The 27,302-nt window shown below is 37.5% G+C and overlaps 1 protein-coding gene across 2 annotated transcripts in view; it reads right to left on the bottom strand.

Annotated features, from left to right (window-relative positions):
* GRM8 (glutamate metabotropic receptor 8) overlaps nucleotides 1-26,303 on the bottom strand; it is a 1,025,823-nt gene extending 999,520 nt beyond the window's left edge. For both annotated transcript variants that reach the window (XM_036760198.1, XM_036760199.1), the window contains exon 1: nucleotides 25,794-26,303. In XM_036760198.1, the coding sequence (XP_036616093.1) occupies nucleotides 25,794-26,303 (510 nt within the window). The remainder of the gene's footprint in view (nucleotides 1-25,793) is intronic.
* Between the last annotated feature and the right edge of the window lie 999 nt (nucleotides 26,304-27,302).

Genomic DNA, 27,302 nt, shown 5'->3' with positions numbered 1-27,302 from the left:
GAAAAACAATCAGGAAGCTATTGTAATAGTACAGATATAAGATGGTGAGCAACCAGCAATATGGCAGATTGGTCATTTTCTCCAAACTCTTAACTCTCTAACCATCAAACAAAGGGATTATGTACCAGACAAAGAACAATTACAGATGAAATGACAGGACGGATGGGAGAAAAACCTGACAAGGTAAAATACTTCTGAATTAACATGGGACAACTCTAATTCTTAGAGTTAACTGATAATAGGGACACAATTAGCAAACTAGGGGTAAAAAACTGAATCCACAATTGAGTGTCTCTCTAAATAAGTAAAAGAGAGATTAACAGATTTGGAACACAAAAATACTAAAGTAGAAGAAAATCTGGCAAGAGAAGCAAAAGACAACAATGTTATAAGAACACATGAATTCTATATAAGCCAAAGTGGTTGTGACCTTGAAGACAGGATACAGAGACAATTTAAGGATAATGTCTCCCAGAAGAACATGAAAAGTAAAAAATCTAAACACTATAATGCAGGAAATACTATAAGAACACTTCCCAGATTATGTGAATATAAAAAACCAAAGAGTTCAATGGAGAGAATCCACAGATCATATCCAGAAGAAAAAAAACAATACTTTAAACTCCAGGATGCAAAGTGGTTAAATTTAATCATTTTAATAACATCCCCCCCAAAAAGGTCAACAGATTGTTAAAGCATCCAGAAGAAAAATCTTCATGTACAAAGGAAAGGAAATTCATGTAACACAAAATTAGTCCAGGGCCATGAGAAAAAATAGGAGGGAACAGAATACTACATGTAAAAAAACAAAAGAGTTCAAACTGCAATTTAAAACTATATACCATGAAAGTTCATTCATGAGTCAACACTAATAAAAATATGGCTATTCAACAACAAAAAAGGCATTTCAGTTATTCCTGGGTGGGATGGGAGAAGGTATGAGCAGATTATTCCACTTGCAAATACCCCCAAACAGCAAAAACACCAGAAAGGCACATAAATCAATGAAAGACTATGTAATGAAAGAAATCACTCCATACCTATAGTTCACCACCTCTCTGTTTTGGGGAGTTGGGCAGGGAAGGAGGGGAAATGGCATGCTTCAACACTACAAGAACTGGAACTTGAGAATCACTTGCAGGACCAAGCTGTGTCAACTGACCCAATGCATTTGTTTTTATCCATAAGGTAAAGAAAATAGAGATAAATTTGTTTTAAAAAAATTGTATTTCCAAGTAAACATCATATATGCTTGTAATTTTTTTGTATTTAAAGTAAATTTGCACAAATAGGAGAAACCATGATAAAATTATTTTTTAAAAATTTGAATCACTTGACCCAACTGGTCCTACTGTTAATGGATAGAATAAGAAAGAAATGGAGGAAAGAAGAAGGGAGGGAGGGAGGGAGAGAGAGAGATGGAAAGAAGGAAAGAAGAAAAGAAGGGAGGGAGGGAAGGAGGGAGGGAGGAAAAAATTGGACTAAACAATTTCTGAGGTTATTTTCCCCCAAATCTAGAGCTATAATGCTCTGATCTATGATATCAGAAAAAATTAAATTTTAAAAATTAAACATTTTTGAAGGTGTGCACATATAGCAATTCATTTCCCTAACAAGTACAAGAGGGCAGTTCAATCACTGAATCCATATCAAAAGCAAACCACACTCAAAAGTATCATAGCTGAATATATTTGAAAGTTTTTTTCTTAAAAGAACTATCCAAAGATTTTCATAACAGTATTATAAGCAATTACAAACATTTTGAAACTACCTAAATATCCCAAAATATGGAAACAGCTAAAATTATTTGTGGCACATTAATATAATGGAATACTAAAATGGCATTAAGCCTTCAAGTATGAAGGATACAAAGAAATCTGGAAAGAACTTTATGCATGCAAAGTCAAAAAAAAATAGTGGAACCAGAAAAATAGAAAAGCTAAGACTATGTAGGAAAAAATGAGAATGAATGGGTAAACAAAAATTCCTGGTAGGGATTTAGAGGTGGTGACTGAAAAACGGTTATGATATTTTGTACATTGAAGTCAATTTAGACATAAGTAGTTACTAAGCAATATAGATGATTCTAGTGATACCATATCGTTTTTAAGAAAACATTTTAAAAATCTGTTGCTCGATGAAAGTGGTCATTATCATCAGTAATATCCTTTAAATAAAGACCATAGAAGAATTAGTACTCCAATTCTATGTTCAAATTAATGTTCTAATCATGAAATATCTAGATCAGGTGGTCTTTTCATTTAGGGAACTTTTTCACTCAAATAAAAATTATCTATGTACTGACTATGCATAGGTTTCAAACTTTTTCTATGCAGGCAAAAGAAACATCGGCAAAGTACCCGAAGCACTCACTTTTACTGTACAAGCATAATGAAGTATTTGCCAGCAATCCACATTCTCTAATACTGACAAGAACATGGCAACAGAACTCCAGGATCAGATAATCAATTAAAAAAAACCAGTGCTTGAGGTTAGTGCTTCAGCTTGCTGAAGAGTGCAAAGAATTTTAGAACATCCTTCTTTATCTTCCCTTTCTATCCTCCCCTTCTTCCATTTCTCTTCTACATATAGTTAAGTACATAATAAATGCTTTTAAGTCCATTCATTCCCCACAAAGTAGCAGACGAGGCAGGACTATGGGAGATGTGGTCAAGGTCAAGGCAAAATACCTCTTAGGTCTTTAATTTTCTGCCACCTCAGGTCCCAATATAAAGAAGGTTTATTTTCCCTAAGAGGATGCTCTGCACTTATGTGTGGCTAATTTTTCTAGCCAACTTCTCCTTTAAATGCTTTTTTCATGGAGATGGTCTGAATGGTATGTTTACAAGTAATATTGGGGATCTGCATAGAAAGCACTGAATCTATCCTCAGCCTCTGGGACCCACTGCTGGGCTGCCAAATGAAGGTCAGCAGAAGCACTGAGACTCTATTTTTGTTTAAAAATGACCTGTCGACCACACAGCTTTGGCCAAATCCAACAAACACAAATCCAACCAACATTAGCAACAGCAGCCCAGTTCTCATTCTCACCTTAACAGACTCCTCTGCAACTTCACTTTTTGCACCTATTTTGGTTTCATTTTTGCTTCTCCCTTCATCAGTTCCCCTGTACTCAGCTGTATGTTCAATCTCCTTTTTATGCCATGGTTTTTACCTCCCTGCCTCCCACTTTCCAAGTGCCAGCACCACAGACCCTAGAAATTACTCCATGGTACCTCCAGACCTCATTCTAGGCTCTGCCCTCAAAAAGTGGCCCCTGGTACCATCACTTTGCCAGCATCCACCAGCCTGAGGAAAGCTTTCATCCCTTCCATCCCTATCCTGAAATTCCAAAGAGCAGCCTGACACTTGTGGGAAATGGGGATCCAAATACTTTAGGACCAAATTTACATTTGCTTCTAAGATACTGTTAAATGCAAAATTAATGCCTCAATTCAATGTTCTCTGCTTTGAGCCGATTAGCACACACTAAATTTCATGCTGATGCTTCCAGTTTGCCTGCATTGCAGGACTCTCCAAATTCCACTGATTGCAGTTTGTAAAAATATATATTCACATTATTTCATTGCCGGGCAGTTTGAAGTATTTCCAGTATGCTACCACCCTCTTCGTAGGTAAACTAGCTTTTGTTGTGCCAGTCCACAATACTTAAACTTTCCATCAACAACATGGTTATAACTGAAGCTAACCATTTTCTAAAGAAATCTGGTTATCTATTACCATGGAAACATAAGGTCTAAAAGCTGTTTCTACCTAATAGGAAACCAAAAGAAACACCAAATATATATATATATATATATGAAATGCTGTACTCCACTCTTACAACACCTTTTAAAATCTCTCTCTTCCTTAAAGATACAAATTAAGCACCATCCTCTACTGAAAGCTTTTCCTGATGTCTGTCACCAACACAATTTCTAGTGCTCTCCCTCCCAAATTATCTTTTATTCAGGAATATGCTGGTAAATATTTAACAGCCAGATTTCCAGGAAAAAAAGTATGCATGACACAACATACTTTTAAGTTTAATCTGAATTATCAACATCTTCATTTCTTTCTTAAGTTTAGACAATCATCAGAACAATAAATCAAGCCCTGATTTCCATGACATAAATAATGCTCACACTGAAAATTTAACTATCCACTCTCTAGGCAGTTAGAGTTGGCTTCAACACATCCCAGCTTGTATTTTATTTAGTACTATTTATTAACTTTATGTTTTATCTATCTATATATATGTATATACACATATATATTTGTGTGTGTATACACACACACAAATATATATATATATATACATATATATATGTATATACACATATATATATATATATATATTTGTGTATGCAACCTGAGGTTCAAAGCCTATCTGCAAAAGACTCTCCTCATTGGTGGAAACCGATTACTCAGTCCTGGAGGCCTGCTCAAGTAGGAGTATTGGAGAACTTGAGAGAAAAGAGATCCTAGTTTTCTGACTTCCAGTTATAAGAGAAAAGGCATTTGGTTCCAGATTCTCTTTACGGAGAGGTCCCTGAAGAGAGAGAAAGACTCTGAAAAGAAGCCTATATGTAGAGGAGCCTGAGCCTCGATCATGTTCATATCTCCCAGGAATCTTCTCCCTTCAGGGACTTCTACCTGAAGACAATCTTGAATTAAGCATTTTCTCTTTCAGATTTGGAAGCCAGAAGGCCAGGATCCCACATCTCCAAAGCCCTTGCCAACTTCCTCCCTCACCCAGGCAGAGAGAATTGAGTACTTGATCTCCACCAAAGAGGAAAATCTTATGTAAATGGACGTTGTGTTATATGTGTACTTGTTTACCCCATCAGAAAATCAAGTGGATTTGCTCAATTCTTTGTACTTATATGCCACTAGTCCTGGCAATGATTCTTTGATTTACAAAGTAAAGTTATAACCAATTCCAATCCAAAAAACCCACCGCTTGGTATAAATAAAAGTTCATTCTATTCAACTCAAGAAACATTTGTTGTGTGCCTACTATGTGTAAGGTACTCTGCAAGGTACTGGGAGATACAAAGACAAAAGTGAGACAATCTCAACTATTTTTGCCTTTCTGTGTACCCCCCAGCATCTACACAATATCTGGTATATAGTAAGAATTTAATAATAGATAGACAGTCAAGAGACATATTCTAGTGGAAGATACAACAAATGCCCATATAAATAAATATAATATACATACAAATCAACATAAAATCATTTCAAGAAGGAAATGGCTTTGTGGAGGAGTTGGAACCTGAACTGTGCTTTGGAAGAAGTTAGGACTTCTATGAGGTACATACAGGTATAAAAGAAGTATATTTCATATATAGGAGACCATCTGTACAAAGACACATCAGCAGTTGAGGAATGGGTGAAGTGATGGGTGAATCAGAGAAGGGACAGGAAGATGGACCAACAGTGGAGATTAGATGGTCTCAACGTAAAGTAGTATGAAGTAAGTAGGGCAGGTGACCCAAAGCACACCCCCAAAAGAGAGTACATTGTATGATGGAAGGAACACTGGGTTTGAAATTTGGAGAACTATGTCCTTCTCTGGATCTGCCAAAAATCTGTCTGTATGACCTTGGAAAAGTCATCTCATCCAGCATATAGTAGGCATACGTAAATGCTTATTCTCTTCCCCATTAGAATTTAAACTCGTCTTGAATAGGGATTTTTCATTCATTATCTGTGTGTCCTGAGCTTAGCCCAGTGCCTGGCATGTAGCAGGCAGTTAATAAATGTTTACTAATTGATTGATTGAAGTAGGTAGGTGAGGAAAGTATTATTATCCCCATTTAACAGATGACATAATTGAGGTTCAGGGATGTCAAGCTAGTCCAAATCCCCCAATCTTTCTACTGTGCCACTTTCTCAGTCTCTACTTCTTCCACACTGCCATTCTAGAATTGCTAAGAATTCATTCAGCCATAGCTCCAACATTTATTAAGCACCAGCTGTGTGTATGGAGAAGATAGGAAATTTGATTAAGACAAGCCCTACCTATCCTCGTGGAGTTCAGGTATAAATAAATAAAAAGATAAGATAAGATAAATAAAGAGACAAGAAGCAAACAGATACTACACAGTAATTTAGGATAAATGCATTAGAAAACTTCAAAACAAAGTACCATGTGAAGTGTTAAGGAGAGAGAGTCATTATCAAGGGAAGGAATGAGGGAAGACTTCCAGAAGGAAGCATCCTTTGAATTGGGTTTTTAAAGATGGATAGAAACTCGGATGGCAAAATGGAAGAGGCAAAATATTCCAGGCAGAAAAAATAGATATATGAAGACTCAGAAGAGAGAAAATGGCTCGAGCTTGAAACACATGGAGGAGAGTAAGAGGAGATAAAGGTAGAATGACCCCCAACCTTAAAACTTCACAAAGCATTTTGTTTTGAAACTCTCTAATGCACTCTTTTTAAATGTCCTTTTATTTTGAATAACTTATATGACATTATCAATCAGCATCATCCTTGAGGTACATTATCTCCCTAGTCTTTCACGAAGGCAGGGCAATTAGTAACGTAAATAGTGCATCTTCTTTAACACTGAGTCCAGTGCTTTGTACGCAGAAGGAGGGAGGGAAGTAAGGGAATAAGCATTTATAAAGGACCTACTATGTGCCAGGCACTAGGCTTCAGTGTTTTACAAATGTTATCTCACTCAATCCTCACAACAACCTTCAGAGTTAGATTCCCCATTTTATAGTTGAGGAACATGAGACCTAGGTTAAATAATTTGCCTAGGGCAACACAGCTAGTAAGTATCTGAGGCTGGATTTGAACTCAAGTCTTCCTGGAGGCAACTGGGTGGCTCAGTGGCTAGAGTGCTGGACCTGGAGTCAGGAAGACTTAAGTTCAAATCTGGCCTCGGACACTTACTAGCTGTGTGACCCTGGGCAAGTCACTTAACTTCTGTTTGCCTTAACCCACTGGAGAAGGAAATGGGAAATCACTCCAGTATCTTTGCCAAGAAAATCCCATGTGCAGTATTGGTGTGCTATGGTCCATGGGATCACAAGAGTCAGACGTGACTGAACAACATCAACAAATTCCTGACTCTCCAAGCCCAGCACTCTATCTACTGCACCCATTGAGTGAATTAAATGGATAAATATATAAAAGGTGAAGTAGGGGCAGATGGCAGAGGGTTTTAAATGAAAAGCAAAGGAATTAGGAAAAAAAAGCAAAGGAAATAAGAAACTGCTGAAGATTTTTGAGCAGAGGAGTGACAGGACCCCCTACTGGCAATATTATAAAGGATAGATTGGAGAGAGAGAGGAGGGAAGGTCTGCTATGCTTCATTGCAACAATAAAGATAATCAAAGAAATAGAAAGCCATTACAAAAAGGTATGTTCTAATTTTGTCTAGTATTTAGAATTACAGAATGTTAGAGATGGAAGTGCCCTAGAAGAAATCATCCAGATCAACTTATTCATTTCACATCTCACCTCTGGCAAAGGCTAAGTGACCATGGGCAAGTCACTCAATCCCTCAGGCTTAATTTCTTTGTCTGTAAGATGGGGACTTAAAAAAAAAAACCAACCTTCAAAGCTCAGCTCACATACCACATGCTTGTTACCTAATACCTTTCCTGATCTCCCCTGCTACCAGTACCTCCCCAAAGACAAATTACATTGTATTTTCGCATATGTCTCATATATACTTATTTTGGCTACACTTAGATATGTGTAAGTGTTGTCTCCCCTATAGAATCTAATCTCCTTGAGAACAAAGATGGTTTTATTTTTGTCTGAATCTCCAGAATTCAGCATAGTACCTGATACAGAAAAGGCACTTAATAAATGCTTGATAGTTGATAGACAAAGTACTCCACAAATCTCAATAAGCTACAGAAATATGAGCTATTACGTTGCAAACAAAAGATGTTTAATAAATGAATGTTTGATTGAATTATTTCCTAAATGAGCCAACTGAAGCACAGAGTGATTGTGACTGGCTCTAAGTCACGTAACTAGTTGGTGGAAGAAGCAGGGCTAGACGATCACACATACTACATTCCTGCTGAAAATAGTGGGATTTCAGTGTGGGAAAAAAGTAGGATCAAACCGCATTTATTTATTTTGAAGTTTTCAATTCCTTTTCTAAAGACTGGTTATTTTCACCACTTCCTGCTACTAACTACAGAAAAATATGCACTTCCTTAAAATATTTGGAAAAACTCACAGTTCCGCTGTGGAAAATATTCCCAATACATGTGTACCCCAGTGATAGTTTGGAATCCACACAAAACTACCACTCAAACTCTCCTCCTTGGAGCTACATTGGGGACAACATAGGGCTCCCTATTCAGCCTATGCTGCAACCTTAGAGTAACACAAAATCTTTCTAACATTTGCCTGGAGACTTAGGAATTTATATGGGTAAGGCTGACAATAACTAATGTTACACCCAAGTTCACCAAAGCACATCCCTTTGAAGTTTGTATTATTTGAAGATATTTTACTTATGCATCTGAATTTTCCATGGTTGCTCAATGATCTTATCATTAGACAGGGAAAGTTTGATTTAATTTAGTTCAAGATGACATAAGTCTAATTGGAATGTGTCCCAAAGAGGGCTCACTGACAGGGATGGTAAATGGTTTAGAAACCATATCATGCAAACAATTGCTGTAGGAATAGTAGATGTTTAGCCTGGAAAAGAGAAGCCCTGGGATGGCAAGGGGAGAGGGTAGGTACATAATAATTGTCTTTAGACAGTGAAAGAGTTATTAAGGGGAAGAGGGATTACATTTATTTTGTGTTGCTCCAGAGGGCAGACTATGAATCAGTGGTTAGAGCCTACAGGGATGATTTCAGCACTGTGTATGGAAGAACCTTCTAACAATTAGAACTTTCCAAAAATATCATAGACTGATTCACAAAATAACAAGCTGTCCTTAGCAATGGTATAGGCAGAGGCTAGATGACCATCTGTTGAGTGTTGGAGAAGGAATTCCTGCATTAGGCAAAAGAATGGAAATAATCTCCAAAGTCCTATCCACTGCTAAGATTCACAGAAGAAAAGAATTTCAGAATTGGAAGAGAACTCAGTAGCTCCAAGAAGCTGTTGCATACACAGTGGCCACACTCTGGTAAAACTGTTTGTCACAGTTTAAACCAGGTTGAGAGTAACAGATAGGCCTCAAACCCACCAGTGAGTTAGGGGGATGTGTACCCCAAGCATACGAAGGATGAGAACAATTAGTTCCACCCGCCATGAAGGCAGCTGAAGTAGGCATTGTGGAGAGCTTAGAGCTTAATCAGACATAGAAGATGCCATGGTCATCCAGTGCATCCCAAGCTATCACTAGTCGCCCTGACTTTTGTCTTGCCATTGGACTTCAATGACTCTGGAAAAAAAGAGTGAGACTGATGGCTTTGTGCAACTCTGACTCACTTAATTCCAATCCACACACAAGTCAAAACATCACCCCATGAGGTCATGGGTCCTCTTCAAAAACAAAAGACAAACCACAACAATTCCAATCCAGACCTGAGGGAGAATCCCTAATACCACCCCTGAGAAAGTCATCCAGCTTCTGCTTAAAATCTTCCAATAAGGGGAAAGCCACCTCCTCCATAGCCAGCCCTTTCCATTTTTAATAGCTCTAATTGTTAGGATTCGAAGATCCTAAGTGCTCAGGGCGCCTAGGGGAAATTGCCCGTGTTTTAAAATCTTGAGTTATTTTTGTTCAAACATTCCTACAAGATGATTCATCTTGAATGTGCCCATTAGTAGATGTGATTAGTTTCATGCGAGGACAGTGAAACGACAATATTGCCATTTAGTTCTGCCAAGTTATGTTTTAAACAAGCACAGAATTGAGTTTTCTGGGGGTTTTCACATGCACCATTTCCTAATGGGCTGTAGGTTCCTTGGTGCTAATACTCACTATCTGGCAATCAGCACCACACATCAGACCCTTCATTTGTTTCCCCTAAAATCCCAGAATCACACTATTTCAACATAATAAAGCATTTTGCTACTTTGAGCACACAAACATCAAGAAATAAAAAAATAAGATTTTTACAATAGTGTTTACTTATAAACAATTTTTAGTATTTGGATTATTAGATTAATATCTAAATTTATATGTTTTTATTTATGCTATGCATGGCATTAATAAGTGTAGGCCAAAATTTCAATGCAAATTATGTTATTGACTGTAAATACGGGTTTTGATTTTATGTCCTCATAATTCCAAGGAGCATTCTGGGGGTAAATAGAAGCCTGATGCTAAAAATCCCAATTCCCTACACATGGTATGCCCATATTGATTCACGTGCATACCTTCAGCCCTGCACTGCTCCCAGTATGACATTGGTTCAGATTAGTATGGAGGTGACAGATGGGATATTCAGATAAGTAGTGATATTGGGATATTTTATTTTAGTTAGAGAAGGAACCAGTGGGAAAAATATTCTCTACTTAATCTATTTTATTTTCAACAGGGTGTTACCTGTAAATATCAGTTTAAACACCAACAGAAAATACTAGCTGCTTTGACAGAATGAAAATGAATGGAATAAAGTAATCCCAACCAAAATAAAGGGAATCTTCACTGTCTACCTTTGAACAGGCAGAAGAAAAAAAAAGACAGGAAGTAAAATTCCTTTCAAATAATCTCAATGTGCTTTGATATTCCTCCCTGCCATTCAAATTAGTGGTAATTATTTACAAGAATAGAAACACTAAGTGGAAGGATTCATGATCATAAATCTATTTATTAATTTAGGATACTTAATCTATATATTTATCATCAATTTATAAAATCATTATTTATTAATAAAAAATAATTAACATTTACAAGGCAGTTTAAGAATTTTAAAGCCCTTTATAATCTGGCCTCAGACACTTCCTAGCTATGTGAACCTGGGCAAGTCACTTTACTCAGCTTGCCTCAGTTTCCTCATCTATAAAATGAGCTGAAAAAGGAAATGGCAAACCATTCCAGTATCTTTGCCAAGAAAGCTCCAAATGAGGTCACAAAGAGTCAGACATGACTCAAAAAAAGACTGAACAAACTGTGAGTTCAAATCTGTCCTCAGATACTAGCTGTGTGACCCAGGACAAGTCACTTAACCCCATTTGCCTCAGTTTCCTAATCTGTAAATTGAGCTGGAGAAGGAAATAGCACACTACTCAAGTATTTCTGCCAAGAAAACTCCAAACATGGTCAGGAAGAGTCAGACATGACTGAAACAACTCAACAAAACAGTATATACACCATCATTTGATCCTCACAACCACCCTTCAAGGTAAGTACATACCAATGGTATTATTAAGCCCATTTTGCAGATGAGAAGAGACTTCAGGATCACTAAGTGAAAATATATATATATATATATATATATATATATATATATATATATATATATATCTCAACCATTGACGAATATAAGAACCATTTCCAAAGAATTTTGAGAGCTTTATTGTTGTTTTATTGAGAATTCTAAGTTTTTAACTAAACTAGAGGATATACCTTCCTAACGATCTATTGATTTAGATTTAGGCCAGATATGCTGCCATCCCTTTTACGGATGGATCATGGGGACAGAAGAAAATATCCATAAATTCCTCCCAAATCAGTGATGTTCCTTACTGGCATGAAGCATCAATAGTAGGAATTTAGAATCAACATTTCACTCTCACTGATCTGTTTCTTTCTGTAAATAATCATCCAGTAAAATGAAACTTAATGTGGATAAATGCAAAGTCTTATGCTTGGGCTCAAAACAGCAGCTTCAAAAGTACAAGGCATGGCAACAGAGCTGTTATTGTTCGGTCATGTCTGACTCTTTCTGACCCCATTCGGGGTTTTCTTGTCAGAGACACTGGACTGGTTTGCCATTCCTTCTCTAGCTCATTTTACAGACAAGAAAACTGAAGCAAACGAGAGTTAAATGACTTGCCCAGCACTATACAACTAGTAAGTGTCTGAGGTCAGATTTGAACTCAAGAAGATGAGTCTTCCTGACTCCAAATTGGGCTCCCTATCCGCCATACCACCTAGCTACTCCAGAGTAGCCATTCACCTTAAAATTCTGGGATCTGAGAGAGGACTGGTTAGAACACTGCAAGTTCAACATGAAAAGTTGATGCAATTCTAGGGTTTCGTTGGTTGGCATCACATTTAGCGTTAGCAAGATAAGAGCAATCTCTACTTGGTTTTAGTGGGACTACATGTGGAATTGAGCTGGAGAAGCACCACAGTGCCCAGTGTTTAGGAATAAAACAAAGCCAAAGTGTTTAAAAAAAGGATCACAAGGAGAGTGAAGGGTGACAAGATCATGCTATGTGAGGACTGGCTGAAGGAACTGGAGAAGACTTAGCAAGTTCATGATTGTTGCCTTCAGGTACCTTAAAAGTTGTAAAGTAGAAGAGGAATTTGATCCATTCTCCTTAGATCCAGACGGCAGAGGGATGAAATGTTTGGAAATTTCAGGGACACAAATTTAGGTTTGATATAAAGAAAACATTCTTAGCGATTAGAGCTACACAGAAGTAGTACGGGCTGCCCCATAGCTATCTAGAAGGTAGGTTCCTCCTTAGGGAATTTTCAAATAAGGGCTGGATGACCACTTGTTGTTTATGATGTAATGGGGAAGAGGGGCAGGATTTTTATTCAGATACGGATTGGACTAAATAGCCTCCGAGATCCTTTCCAACTCAAATTCTGTGACCACTACACATGTATTAAAAAAGATATATAAGTATAGAGACAGAAAAACAAGACTGACAAATATCATTCTCACGCTTACTGAGCTCAGTTCCTCCTCATGCCAACAATGAATTCCCTATAGACACAGGCAGTTGAGGTTGAACAAAAAAAGCACTAAGCTAGACTGGCCTCAGCTCTGCCAGTGAATAGCTGTGGAACTCTGAACTAGTCACAACTTCTGTTTGGTGTCAGTTGTCCCATCTACAAAATGAAGGGGTTAAACTGAACCATTTCTAAGGTCCCTTCTAGCTCCAAGCTGCTTCTGTCCTAAGAAACTTTTCTCTACCTCTTGTTCCCTTCCTCAAATCCCCATAGCATGTCTTCACTCCATCTACTTCTAACCCTGGTCAAATAGGGAAATGATCTACCCCTCCTGCCTACCAGGAACTGTAGTCATCCAGTTCAAGGAACCTAATTTAATATCCCTTTCTATCTCTTTGTGATCACAGGGTGCCAACAGCAGAGAGGTCACTCTAGAGAGAGGAAAAACTAGCCTCACTTTTACTCTTTAGGCCTTTGATCATCTCTTCCCTCTGGTTGGAAAGCCCTCCCTCCTCTCTGCCCCTATCACCCATTTAAATCGTACCTCTGTTTCTTCACCAGTGAATGAAGACAATAATACTTCCTTTTATCTACTTCCTAGAATTGTTGTGGGGAAAGCATTTTGTAAAACATAAAGCACTATGTAAATGGGAACTACTACTTACCTTGATTTCTTTTTTCTTTTTTGGACCAGGTCTGTGATTTTATCAGTGTAGGTAACTTCCTCTTCTAGATCAAGACCTTCTCTTCAATTTATGATCTTAGACGATTGCATGGCAGCACTGAGAGATTAAGTGATTTAATTAGGGTTACCCACCCAATAGGTATTAGAGGAAGGACTTGAAGCCAGATCTTCCGGATTCTGAGGCCAGTCCTCTATCCACTACAACTGCTGCCCATGTCAATTGTTCTAAAGGACCATGATTTCATTGGTTTCATTCATCTCCCTTACCACCACCAATGCCAATCACAACATCTCCACATGTTAGTTCAGAGATGATCTTCATATGTTGTTATAGCTAAAAATCGGTTGTCACCTGATAGCCAAAGATGGGATGGGCTTCTCTGAGCTTAACTAGATTCATCCTTGGATAACAATCACATTCCATCATTGAACCTGTACATGCCTTTCCAGTGTGTCAGGACCTGTCAAATCTTGCATTCTTCTAGAAAAGACTTCCAGAACCAAGGGTCACCTTCTTACCACGATGGGGAATTGGAGAATGATTTAGGGGAAAGGGAAGGAGTGCTATCATTATCATTACTCATCTTTCTTGGCTCAATTCAATTGTCAATTCCTCCAAAAATCCTTAAGTGACTATTGAGTCTTTAGTTATTAACTCAGTCTTTCCTCTAAATCTTTATATAACACTTATATTCTGTACTTGTGTAAAGAGTACTAAAGTTTGTATCAGGAGAGACTTGGGTCAGAATGCTGTCTCTGACACTTACTTGCTGTGTGACCAGAAGCAAATTACTTAACCTCTCTGAGCCTGATATTCCTCATTCGTAAATGAGGATAAGAGCAGAGTATACTTCACAGATTTCTTGTGAGGACAAAATAACAATGAATTATTCACCCTCTAAACTGAACTATTCACATTTTAAACAATCTAGGACTTTGGGGTAGGAAATTATCATTTGGATTATAATCTAGTCATCTGGTTCCATTATTTTTGGTTGTCCAAGCAAATTTAATTTGACCTCTAAAGCTAACTTCTATGAATTGCATTAGCCTCTGAATTCCTGGCATTTGCATCATCAGATCACAGTAACTCTGATAACTTAGTTCCCCCAAATGGCAGAGGAGTCCTCCCTCAGCACAATATGCTTTTTTTGTCAAGTTTGCATTTGAGTTTCTGCCCTTGCATCATTTTGTGCCAAACTTTTCAGAAAATGTCCATTTCCACCAATGGCTGTGTTTCAGCAAGACGTTGGGAGGTTACCTTCTCTCAACCATAACCTCTTATTTTGAACTCTGTGAATACCCTGATGAAGAACTCAACAATCTCTATGGAAAAACTTCAAAGAAACCAAAAACTCTTTAACGGATATATTTTATTTTCAAGTGGAACCTCAGGAGAGCTCACATTTAGTAGCTTAAAAAATAGTAGCCTTAGAATTTCAGATAAATGTAATCAGTAGGTCACGCAATCTTCGCCTTGGTTTTCCATCTGTAAAGTTAAAATGACATTATCTACTACACGTGGGTTTGAGAGAGATAGCACAGGGAAGGATAACTTAGTTCAGAGGGATTCAGTGTGGTGCTAATGAGGCCAAAGTCATTAGTCTGATCTTCAGACTAATTAGTTTAGTTCTTGTACTTTATTTGTAACTGTCCTGTACACTCACCATCTTCTATTTTTCATTACATAGAATAGTGTTGTTTTTTTTTATCTTCCTGTCAACATTCCCTAGAGACTCTTTAAGAGTCTGGGAACAGGGAGGTAGAAAGGGACCAGAGGGAAGAACCTAGATTTAAAGCTGAGTCCTTATGATCACCTAGTTCATTGATGTCAAATTCAATGGGCTACATACTAACTTAGAAACCACAAATTAATATTATCTACATTTTATTGTATTTTATTTATTTTGCTAAATATTTTTCAATTACAGTTGAATCTGGTCCATGGCCCACTGACTGCATGCGGCCCCCATCTTTGGTATCTCCGTTATCAGACTGGGCTTGGACAGCTGGAGGAAGAAGTTGTATACTCTTATTGCTTCTCATTTTACAAATAATTATTTCTTCCAACTCAGTAGTTGTTTCTACCTGCTGAAGGAGTATAATTGCTACCAGGCAATCCCTAAATCTGATTTATAGTAAGAAGAGAAGCCCAATTTTCTCTCCCTCTTTCCACCAATGCCACAAGCCACTTGAGCCTGTCAATCAACATTGGGCTAACTAGTCATTGTTTTAATTGGCTATTACACTATATCTGTCTGATCTGGTGCCTTTTGATATCCTAAATAGCCAATGATGGGGAACACAAAAAGGATATTGGACTCATAGGCCTTGTCCCTCTCCTTTCCTCTAATTCAATACAAGGAGAAGGACCAGGGCAGCAATTTAGGTAGACAAAATTTCTACTTATGCTCCAGGGAAAAGCAGGACAACAATGGACTCAGGAGAAACTTGAGCTGAACCCAGTGGGATGGTACTAAATGAAGTGATACCCCTTAATCCTGCTTTTTGTTTATATTCTGATAAAGAAAATTCTTAGGCATAAGCGCTATCTAAGCAGCTCTTATATTTCAGAGGTACCCAAAAGGAAGAATTTATCTTTGGGCCATAAATCCTCTTATCCTGCAATTAGCAAAAAGTAAGGGCTTTTTTGAAAAAAAAATTTTTTTTCAATGTTGCTTAGAAAGCCCAGAATTTAAACTCAAATTTTACAAAGCACTTTGAGGTACACACATAAAAGGAAGGTTATGCCTGACTCTAGCCCTTCTTCCTTTTCTAGATTATCTGTCCCCTTTTAATTAAAAGCAAAGTTGGCCCTCATAATAAAGTAATGATATGTCTCACTTTAAGAAAAAAACTGAACATTTTAAGTTTAAAATAGCCCTTTAATCCTTACAAGTAACTCATATGAATGTCAAAAAACAAAGAAAAAACACAAAGATTCATTTAGGTAAATAGAACAGTGTCAGGCAAAACTTTTTTCCCCCACTTAACTTAACCCAGACTATTAATTTTGCAGAGGTTAAGGATAAGGATTGGATGGTCTGCTTCCAAAAACAAACGGGTTTTAAAACCAAAATCCTTTTAAAAAGAGACCAGAAAATTTTTCCAAATGTGGATGTGTGGTGGTTATAAATGACTAAAATTGATCAGCATATTTAAATAAATGAAACATACCACAATATCATATTTCCCAGGAATTCTCAGCCTGCCCGGTTTTGTATTTCAACAAAGATATATTTTCTTTCAAGAAGCCTTACCAATTGTGGCAGCCCACTTCAACACAGCCAACCCTTTTACACATTATTTATTGCATAGCTTCTGCTATATTAACTATAAGCTATGAAATGGTAAATCTGTCACATCTGAGCCCATCTAGTTAGATGGACAGATAAATGGTCCTAATCAATAAACTCAGCAGGAGTTAACATTTCATTTTAAATCTTATTTGATGGCAAATAGATAATGGAAAATTGAAAGGTAGAGACTTTCAGTCAATCCAATGAATTTTTTTAACTACAACATGCTAGAATTCAGTCATCCAAAAAGCCCACATTCACCTTGCATTAGAGATGAGGAACAATCCAAGTTGGAGGTGGGGATAGAGAGAAATGTTCAGCCAGTCAACAAGCATTTATTAAGTGCTTACTATATTCTGCGAATTGTGCAAAGTGTGGGACTTCCAGAAAAGGCAAAAACATGACCCCTGCCCTTAAGGAACTCATAGTCTGATAGGTCAGGTATCAAGAACTGCTCCCCACCTAGGTACAGCCCCAATAACCAGAATTCCCACTCATGTAGAAAGGATTCTTGTCTTGTCTACAAAAATCAAACCCTGGAAGTGGCTAGAAGAATGCAGAACCTGGATTTTAAAAACTTTTTTATCTACCTTCTCCTTGAGGGAGGTATGGGAAATTTTTTAGGGTTGTTACTTTAATTTTACATTATATAGTCATGCAAACTGCTTTAAAAAGAGCATTTCTTCTGAGAGAGAAAATTTGCTTATGAAAATGCCTTGCATACAAGTACTGTGCATACACACACACATACACACACACATTTGAACAGATAGTTCAAATGCTTCTGACACTTACTAGCATGTGATCATGGGCAAGTTGCTAACTGTCTCTGAGCCTCGGGCAACTCCTTAGGATTTATCAACTAAATTATAAGTGGGTTGCTATCTACCTGATGAAGGGAGTTCCCATTCTGATGAAATCATAGATCTACTATTTTTTAACTTGGACCTGCGATTTCATCTGTATGGGGAGCATGTGTGTGTCTATGTGTGCGTGTGTACATATGAATAAGAGGCAACAAAATAATAATTAGCCTTTATATAGCACCTGCTATGTTCCAGGCACTGTGCTAAGCGCTTAAAAATATTATCTCATTTGGTCCTCACAACAATGCTGGGACGTAGGTGTTATTATTATCCCCAATTTTACAGTTGAGGAAACTGAGGCAAACAGGCTAAGTGTCTTGCCCAAGTTCACACAGCTAGCAAGTGTCTAAGGTGAGATGTGAACTCAAGCCTTCCTGACTCAAGGCCCAGCACTCTATCCACTGTGTCACTGACCCATGTACAAATGCACCAGAAGCTGGGGTTCAAGCTAGGTGACCTTGGGCAAATAACTGAACCACTTAGGGTCCCAGGCAAGTCTCTAAAATTAAAAGTGACAAAGAAGTTGCTGCTCTACACACAGAAAGTTCCACACTCAAATGAAATTATAAATCCAAGCCAAACAAAGGATCTGTGACTTCATCACAATGGCAACTCCCTCCTTCAGTGCAAGGGGCAACTCTGCTATGGTTTAGGATATAAGAGAAGTATCTGGAGGGTATTTGAATCCAGAACAAGTGATGTAGCAGATAAAGTGTTGGAGGTGGAATCAAGAGGATCTGAGTTCAAATCTTGTCTTAGACACTTGTCAGCTATGTGACCCTGGGCAAGTAACTTAACCCTCTCTCAACCTCGATTTCCTCATCTATAAAATACAGATAATAATAGTGAGGGTCCTATGAGAAAATACATGCAAAGTATCTTCCAAACCTTAAAGTGCTACATAAGTGCTAACTATTTACACATACATAAATGTGTTTATCCTATGTGTGTATACATATGTATATTTGTTTTTATATTTTAGGTTTTTTTCCTTTTTTTTCTTTTTTTGGAGGCAATTGGGGTTAAGTGACTTGCCTAGGGTCACACAGCTAATAAGTGTGAGAGGCCAGATTTAAACTCAGGTCCTCCTGACTCCAGGGCTGGTGTTCTGTCCACTGAACCACCTAGCTGCCCCTATATTTAGTTTTTCCAATTTAAAATTGGAGATTGCAATGATTTTAGGCTTTGGTTATTTCATTGGTTCCTTCTCAAGGAGCTAGGCTCTTTTGCCACCAAAGGTTGATTTCTGGTCACTCAGGAAGACTTAAGGCTGAGATTGACACTTGGCTCCAGATACAGTACAGTCTTACCCAGAAAGTCAAGGTACACAAACCACAAAGGAGATTTCCAAATGTTCTGTCTAGATCATGGCCTTTTTTCTTTTGACTCTTGCCTGGTTGGATTCCTGTCCTTATTGGCCCTAATCACAGCAGCTGCTGTATAGATCTATTTTTAATTGTGTGCCCTTTTAGAAGTTGTGTTCTTTTATTAAATAATGCATAGCTCAGGAGTAATAATAGGAGTAATGGTCACTTGAACATGCTTTCTAATTCAGGGTCACCCAAATTACCACTTTTACTCATTTTTACTATCTAAAATGCTTGAGTAGACTGATTTAAGTAACAAGGTTTGTAAGATACACATTAGCTGTGAATTGAGAACAGTAAGAAGAGAAAGGAGGCTATGATTTGTCTCAGCTACCAGCAATTTGTCTTCTGAAACCATGACAGCTACCTCCTGATTTCCATTATGCAATGAGATTGCAAATAGCATTCCACTGCAGTCTTAATCAATAGAGGGTCACAAGAGGCCCCCTTTTGCCCCCACCCTTAGGAAAGGACCTGTTTGCCCATTTAATTGACAGAACCACACTTTCTGGCAAAAAAAGAGATAATGTCTTTTCTTTTAAGGTATAATTATAAACTGTACCCAAATATCCTTGATAATAGTTTTTAAATCCCATGAAACTTTTCTAATATTTATAATGAAGAACTGAAACCTAATTTCAGTGATTTAAAAATATATATATACTTGGTCAATGCACACCCATAGAATGTAAGTTTCTTGAGAGCAGTGATTGCTTCTTTATTTTTTTGTCTTTGAAAACCTAGTTCTTAGCTGTATCCAGTAGATGCTTAATAAATGCTTAATGATTGATTGATATATGTTGCTACCCTATTTTGAACTATATTACTAAAATCAATAGAAAAAAACAGAAAATGAGATCATCTCTAATAAATAGTATGTCACAAACGTAATGTATATTCTTTTAATAAGTACTTAAGAAGAATGAGGTGGAAAGTTAGTCTGAACTTGTTAAAGATCTGTATTTTCAAAGTATATTTCTTTTAAAATATTCCATTACTTCCAAGCATACAATAACCACAATATGTTACTGAGCAAAGCAACCTGCTTTCACACGTAGAAATGGATGTTTTGTAATTAGCATATGAAGTGTTTGTATATAAATAGGTGCTTCTTAAGTACTTGAAAAAAACTTTAGCCTCTTAAAAAGACTCAAAAAGTTTGATTATTTTCCCTAGTGATATAACATTGATTTATCTAGCCAAAGTGAGTGCAAAGGTGAACTCCCAGCCTGTTCTAAATGATCACAAATTCCAAATGAGCGACATTTGAATTAATGAGGTGTCACTGTACTGTAATGCTTCTTGATGCCTTGGGATTAAAACTTCATCACATACTAAATCCTAGGGAGTGTTAAGACAAGGGTTCTAAGTTTTCCTCTTATAGCCCAAATGTGCCTCCTTAAAGAGAGATTTCTATAGTTCTGGGCTCAGATTCAAGAAAGTGATCCCTCCAGGGCATATTGCATGCAAGTTAAGGAGAGCTAGCCACTTCTCCCTAGCCAAATGGAGTGACAAATGATGGTTAATTTTCTGGTGGATTTCTAAAGAATCTTAATTTTGTGGTGGATATCTAAGAAATCTATGTCTTGTCGCATAAAGTTGCTTTAAAGAAATTAATCAGAGGCTTGACTTGGGTTCTAAAGTGGATTAGCAATCAGTATGAGGAGTTATAGAGTACTAGACATGCAGATCTCTACTTGGGAAGTTCTCAAAGTAGTTTATGATCTTAGTACTAAAGGTACTTGTATGTATTTTAGGTGTCAGTTATAGAATAGAGGATATATTGTGTTTTAGGCATGAATTTGGAAGTGACTGCTAGTCACTTGGGAGGTTTCTATCCCGGAAATAGATTACCATAATGTACTTGGTCAACCAAGCCTATGCTGTGACTTAACATCATAGTAATATGAATTATAATGACAATGTACCACCCCTTATATATGAAAATAATGCCAATGAGTCACTATCCAGAAGACACACATGCTGAGTCTCCCCACCACTAGTCAGGTTGGGCTATCTCTTGTCCCTCTTACGACATTTGTGAAACAACATGGCCTGTGGCCATGGAATAGAACCATGTTGCACCATTACCAAGTCCATTTGTATGGACTAGGTGAATCATTTCCCTTCTTTAGGTCTCCTTTTGCTTATCTGTCAAATGAGGTAAAACTAGATAAGTTCCATAATGTGTTCACAAGTGGTTATAGATACTCTATCCCCTTAACCTCATTTCTTCTCCACAATTACACAGAAAAGGTAGTTAGGCATTTATTGAGTAATAACTATGTTCCAGGTACTTTGTTAAGCACTGGGGACATAAAAGGTGAAAACAATTCTTGCCTTCAAGGAACTCACTAATGAGACATAAAACGTGCAAACAATTATGTACATACAAGATATATACAGGGTAAATTCTCTAAGGAAAGGTATACTGAGAAGGAGAGCAGGAAAGGCTTCTTACATAAGGAGGAATTTTAGCTTAGACTTGAAGAAAGCCAGGGAAGACAGAGGTGAAGACAAGGAGAGAGAGCATTCCAGGCAGGGGGAAGAGCCAGTGAAAAAGGAGGAAGTCAGGACGGGGAGTATCTTGTTTTTGGAGGAACAGCAAGGAGGCCAGTGTCAATAGATCATAGAGTATATGAAGGGAAGTAAAGAATAAGATGACTGAAGAGATATGTAGAGGCGAGATTATGAAGGACTTCAAAAGCCAAATAGAGGCTGCTCTATATGACTGTGGAAGTAATAAGGAATCTCTGGAGTTTATTGACAATGGGAATGACATCTTCAGATCTGGAATTTAGTACAATAAATTCAGTACCTAAGTGGAGGACAGAGTAAAATTGGGAGAGACCTGAGGCAGGGAAGTAAACCATCAGCCCTTTGCAATATTGGATGAGAGGTAATAAGGGTCTGCACCAGGGTGGTAGCAGTGTCAAAGAAGGGAAGGGAGAGTATGTGAGAAATAGTAGGAAGGCAGACATCACAGAACTCGGCACAGATTAAATACAGGGGGTATAACAGAGTGAGAGGTGAAGGAGGACCCCTAACTTGCTAGCCTAGGTGACTGGGAAAATGATGATGACTTTGACAGTAATAAGAAAGTTAGGATGAGGGGAATGTTTGGGGGAAAAGATACTGAGTTCAGTTTTAGACATATTGAATTTAAGATGTCTATGGGACATCCAATTTAAGTTGCTTAATAGGCAATTGAAGATATGATACTGGAGGTAGGAGAGAGGTCAGAAGTAGATAAATACATCCAAGAATCATCTACATAGAGATGATAATTGAATCTCTAAGAGCTGATGAGATGACCAAGAAAAATAGTATAGAGGGAGAACGGAAAATGGTCTGGGACAGAACCTTGGGGGATACCCTGGTTATTGGGTGCAAACTAGATGAAGAACCAGAAAAAAGACTGAGAAGGTGAAGCTGGACAGGTAGGAGGAGAACCAGGAGTAAACTATATCATGAAAATCTAGAGAGAAGAGATTATCAAGGAAAAAGTGATTGACAATCCAAAGGCTATAGAGAGAGGTCACGAAGATTAAGGATTGAGATGAGACCATTAGATTTGACCATTAAGTGATCATTGGTAACTTTGGAAAGAGTAGTTTCAATTGAATAATGAAGTCAGAAGCCAGACTGCAGAGAGTTCTGAAGAGACTGACAAGAAAGGAAATGGAGGCATCAATGAATATAGACAATTTTCTCAAGGAGTTTAGCCATGACAGGGAGGAAAGATACAGAATAATAATTAGCAGGGCCCGCTGATGAAATGAGTATTTTGTTTAAGGATGTAGGAGACATGGGAATGTTTAGAGGCAGAAGGGAAGCAACCAGTAGACAGGAAGAGTCTTGAAGTTAGTGAGAGGGTGTGAATGATAGAGGATACAAGCTGCTGAAGAAGATAAGATGGAATGGAATCACTTATGCACATGCAGGGGTTTGACTAGGCAAGAGAAAGGATCATCTCTTCATGTGATACATAAGTGAATAAGAAGATAGCAGGGGAAGGCATCTGAATGATATGAGATGATGAGAGGAAAAGAGGGAATTTTTGGCAATGAGGTTTCAAAAATGAAATTCTGATCACATAAATACATTTTTGTTAAGGAAAAGAAGGGGAACCATCTAAAGAGATTGGTGTGGATACACAAGGAATTCATCAATCAACTTACAATGTTAAAAAGATTGTTGTTGTTCGGCCTTTGTTCTAAGAGGATTACAAGGGTGATGTCTTGACTTGCTTGGGAACTGGATTTAAGTGAGGCCAAGCTGCACAAAGTCATCACCCTCACTCTCTCCTCTGGAGACAAGAGTCAAGAGGACTTATGATAGCCCCATTAAAAAGAGATGAAGAGAAGAGTGAGACAACATGGTAGAGTAGAAAGAATACTGAACTGCTCCACTGAATGTGGAATCATGTGACCAACTTTGCTACTTAGTTCCTATAGGTCACTTTACTTCTCTGGGCCTGAATTTCCTCTTATGTAAATTAGGGACTGGACTCTAAGGTCACCTACAACTCTAGAGCTATGATCCTATGATCCTAAAATGAAAGCAAGGGCAAGTAATGGAGGATGAGTACAGAAAGAGAGGAGTAATTACAAGCTAAGGTAGATGGTGAGAAAAGTAAAAGCTGAGAACAATAAGGATGGTCTTAGCGATATTGGAGCCAAGAACATAAAAGAAGAGATAGGACCACTGCTTAGAGTCCATGAGGTGATAACAATGGATGGTGGAGAAAAGGCATATTTTGCTTTTGTTTTCTCTGCCAAGGAAAATGATCTTTAGAAGGGGAAGGATAAAACAAGTGTTTAATCAAATTGAATTGAAACCCTTCATAAGCTGATAAGAGAATGTCTAATATCCCTCAGGAAATTCATCATTCAATGTATTTGTATCCCCTATGCCTAGCATGGGCAGCTAGGTGGCACAGCTGATAGAATGCTGGGCCTGGAACCAGGAAGACCTGAGTTCAAATCTGACCTTAGACACTTACTAGCTGTGTGACTCTCTAGACAAGTCACTTAACCCTGTTTGCCTCAGTTTCCTCATCCGTAAAATGAATTGGAGAAGGAAATGACAAACTTCTCTAGTGTCTTTGCCAAGAAAACACCAAAAGGGGTCACAAAAAGTCAGCCACCACTGGTTAGCAACAACAAAATGCCTAACACATTGCCTGGCATTTAATGGGAGCTTGATAAATGCATGGTTACTGATTGATAAGTACCTCAGTGGTACTGAAAGAACAGGTGAGTGTGATTTCTGATTCATGGTGGTGGTCTTTGAAGTAACAGGAAGCATTGTTACAGAACTTTAAAAAGAGAGAGAGATAATAAACTCTTCAAACTATAAGCATGTGACTATGATTTCAATTCCTGGCAAAATTCTAATGTAGGAAAAAACTTCAAATATAAAAAGGAAATACAGTTAAACCTCATTAATTCAGAATAAGATAAGGAAGGAGTCTTGCCTATATTAGTGAAAAGTCAAAGTGTAAAGTGTTTTTAAGAAAATGTACTTTTATTATTTTTCAAGGGGCATATGCATTATAAATGAGGATATAATGGGCTTTAATAAATAAGATGAGCGAAGTAATGAAAAATTCAAAATATAAAAATACTGGGTAATTGTATAGGGCTTTAGAATTTTCGAAGTGTTTCACATCTATCTTTTCATTTTACCTGTTACTTAATAATTATCATGAATCTAAAATTCCTGACTTCCAATAGTTACTTTGAACTTTTTAGACAATAAGAATCATGTGTGTGATATTTTTTTTATAACAGAAGAAGTTCAGTTTGAGTTAGCAAAGTTTTACAATACTCAGGCTGTAACAATTGATAATCTCATAGACCTCATGTCTCCTAAAGAGTTATTTCATACTTTAGCATTAGGTATTATTTTTTCTGATTTGAAACTCTACCACAACAGAACATACCACACACACGCCTAATTTCACTAACTGAACTACCTGATACTCCAAGAATATACTATAGACAAGTTTCACGCAATAAATATGTTAGGCATATACTATACTCATGAAAAATGTCCCTTCCTATAGATGGAACCAGTACCTTATTTAAAACGAGCCTCAAGGTGGAAGAGATCCCAAGGCTACCCATGTTAAACATCACAGAATGCCAAATGACTACCTTCTTCATAAGAGGAAAAAAATACCAGCAATGATCAGTGCGCTGACTTACTTATTATGGCCAACGGAACAGAGTACCATTGATTTTTTGAAAAAACAAACCTGGCCGTAAAATTCCCAAAGCAATTAACATGCCCACATGTCCTAATATTTAACAATACTATCTCCTCTCTTCCCCATGTTGACATAGGAGCAACTTATTTAAGAAAGCTGTCCTCTGAATGCTAAGTATCAATCCATAGTTGGACATAACGACAGATACAAGGACCTGAATATCAGGGGTCGTAATGGAGCCGGAATTCACCTTCATCACTCTTTTTAAGCTAGAGAAATAATAAGAAAGCACTTGGAAACACACTTTCAGTTGGCATGGTGAGGAAAGGAATCCAGAACCTCTTGCCTTGTTTTCCATTTTCCATGAAAGTAGTCCTTAGAATAAAAAAGTAAGTAAGGAAGTAGTCCTTAAAATAAAAAAGTAAGAAAGTACTCCTTAGAATAAAAACACAACAGTTGCTTTGCTAAGCTGTAATGCATTCCCTTCAGTTTCTTCTTGAACCTGTTATTGAAGTTACAAGTTTTTGCAACCCAGACGATTAGCAAATTAAAGATTTTTACCTACCTTAAAAAGTCTTAAAATATTAGCAACCATGATAGATACAGAACTTGCTGCAGCACCTATGACCCCTGATATCTTGTCGGGCTTAGTGAAAATGGGTGGATCTCCATTAGCGCATTTCACATCAGAAGCATCTTTCTCTATTAATGCTTGCACAAATGTTAAAGATTGCTCTAAAGCATAAGTGTCTCGGGAACAAGTGTCCAGGATCCGGACCCCGAGAGTGATATTGGCAAGGAGATCAGGATCTTTATTGATCTGGTCTATTGCATATAGCATGGCCTCAAGTCTGTGGATCCCTTTTTCCTTCTTCAACTCTCCACAAGGCACCCCTCTATCTCCTTTTGCATGGACAGGGAATAGTCCTCCCAAAATGACATCCCCATCCACTCGAATAGAATGGGCATATTCCTGGCTGTGAGTTCTTTGCATCATGGTGAGAATCCAGTAGAACTTGGCTGTCAGGAGGAAGAAACAAGGGCAAGAGGGCAACCGCTTTCCTTCGCATACCATTTTCTCCACAGGTGGTATTGTAATCCAAGACCCAAAGTTTATTCTTGCTGCAGAAGGAAGGGGACCATATGAAGCTGTACCTTCTGAAGGCTACCATTAGGGCCCATGAAGTAAGGGCTCTGTGTGTTTCAGCAAGGTTTCTGGATGTGAGCTTCACAGTGAATTCCCATTGGGCCCATATGATTCAAGTTTCTCTATCAATCAATTCAGCTCCCATGTACTGATGAGATAATTAGAAAATCTGAGGTTCTGATGTTAGGATGAGGTCAACAATTCATGAAGTCAGCCCTGCAGCAGAACTATTCCTAAAAGGAAGAAAAGAAAAAACAGTGTAGATGAATTCAGTTTAATGAACCTAGAGTTTTCATCTTTTTAAAAACATGGTTACCTTCATCTAAATTTTTGTTATTTTATTTTTCCATTCAGTAAGAAACTAATTCTCTTTATCCTCCTGTGGATTCAAACACCTGGTTACACTGAGCTATAAAGGGTGAGATTGATGATACCATCAGAGCAAAGAAAATGCAAAAGTATCAAAAACTAGGTTGGTGCTCCTAAAGCAAAACTATTTTTATTTGCCATTTTATTCCAATAAATTCAGTTTGAGCCAAGATAACTTCACATAATTTGTGGTACCTTTTTTTCAAATTTTTTAACAGCTGTCAGGGCTTTTTATTTGAACTTTGTCTACAAAATCATGATAAAAGGTTCTTTATGTGATGTACTCAATGAGCCGGTCATTTGTTAGTGAAATTTTTTTGGTGCTTCAGATTTCCCAGTGAGAAAAAAATGATTATTCAATCACATAAAAAGATCTACCTAAGGATCCTAAAAGAGTATGAGATTTATGGCTTTGTGAAAGAAATTCAATGTAGAGTGTCAGCTATTTCATATAAATGCACCTCTTCATGGTCTGACAAAAAAAAACCAAAGAGATGAAAATTAAACACACAGGAAGGATCACGTATCAATATACTCCTATTACCTTTGTCTAAATAT

Source organism: Trichosurus vulpecula, chromosome 5, assembly GCF_011100635.1.
Source record: "Trichosurus vulpecula isolate mTriVul1 chromosome 5, mTriVul1.pri, whole genome shotgun sequence".
Taxonomy (NCBI): Eukaryota; Metazoa; Chordata; class Mammalia; order Diprotodontia; family Phalangeridae; genus Trichosurus; species Trichosurus vulpecula.
Note: the sequence above shows the minus strand (reverse complement) of the source record. Positions and strands in the feature narration are given on the sequence as shown.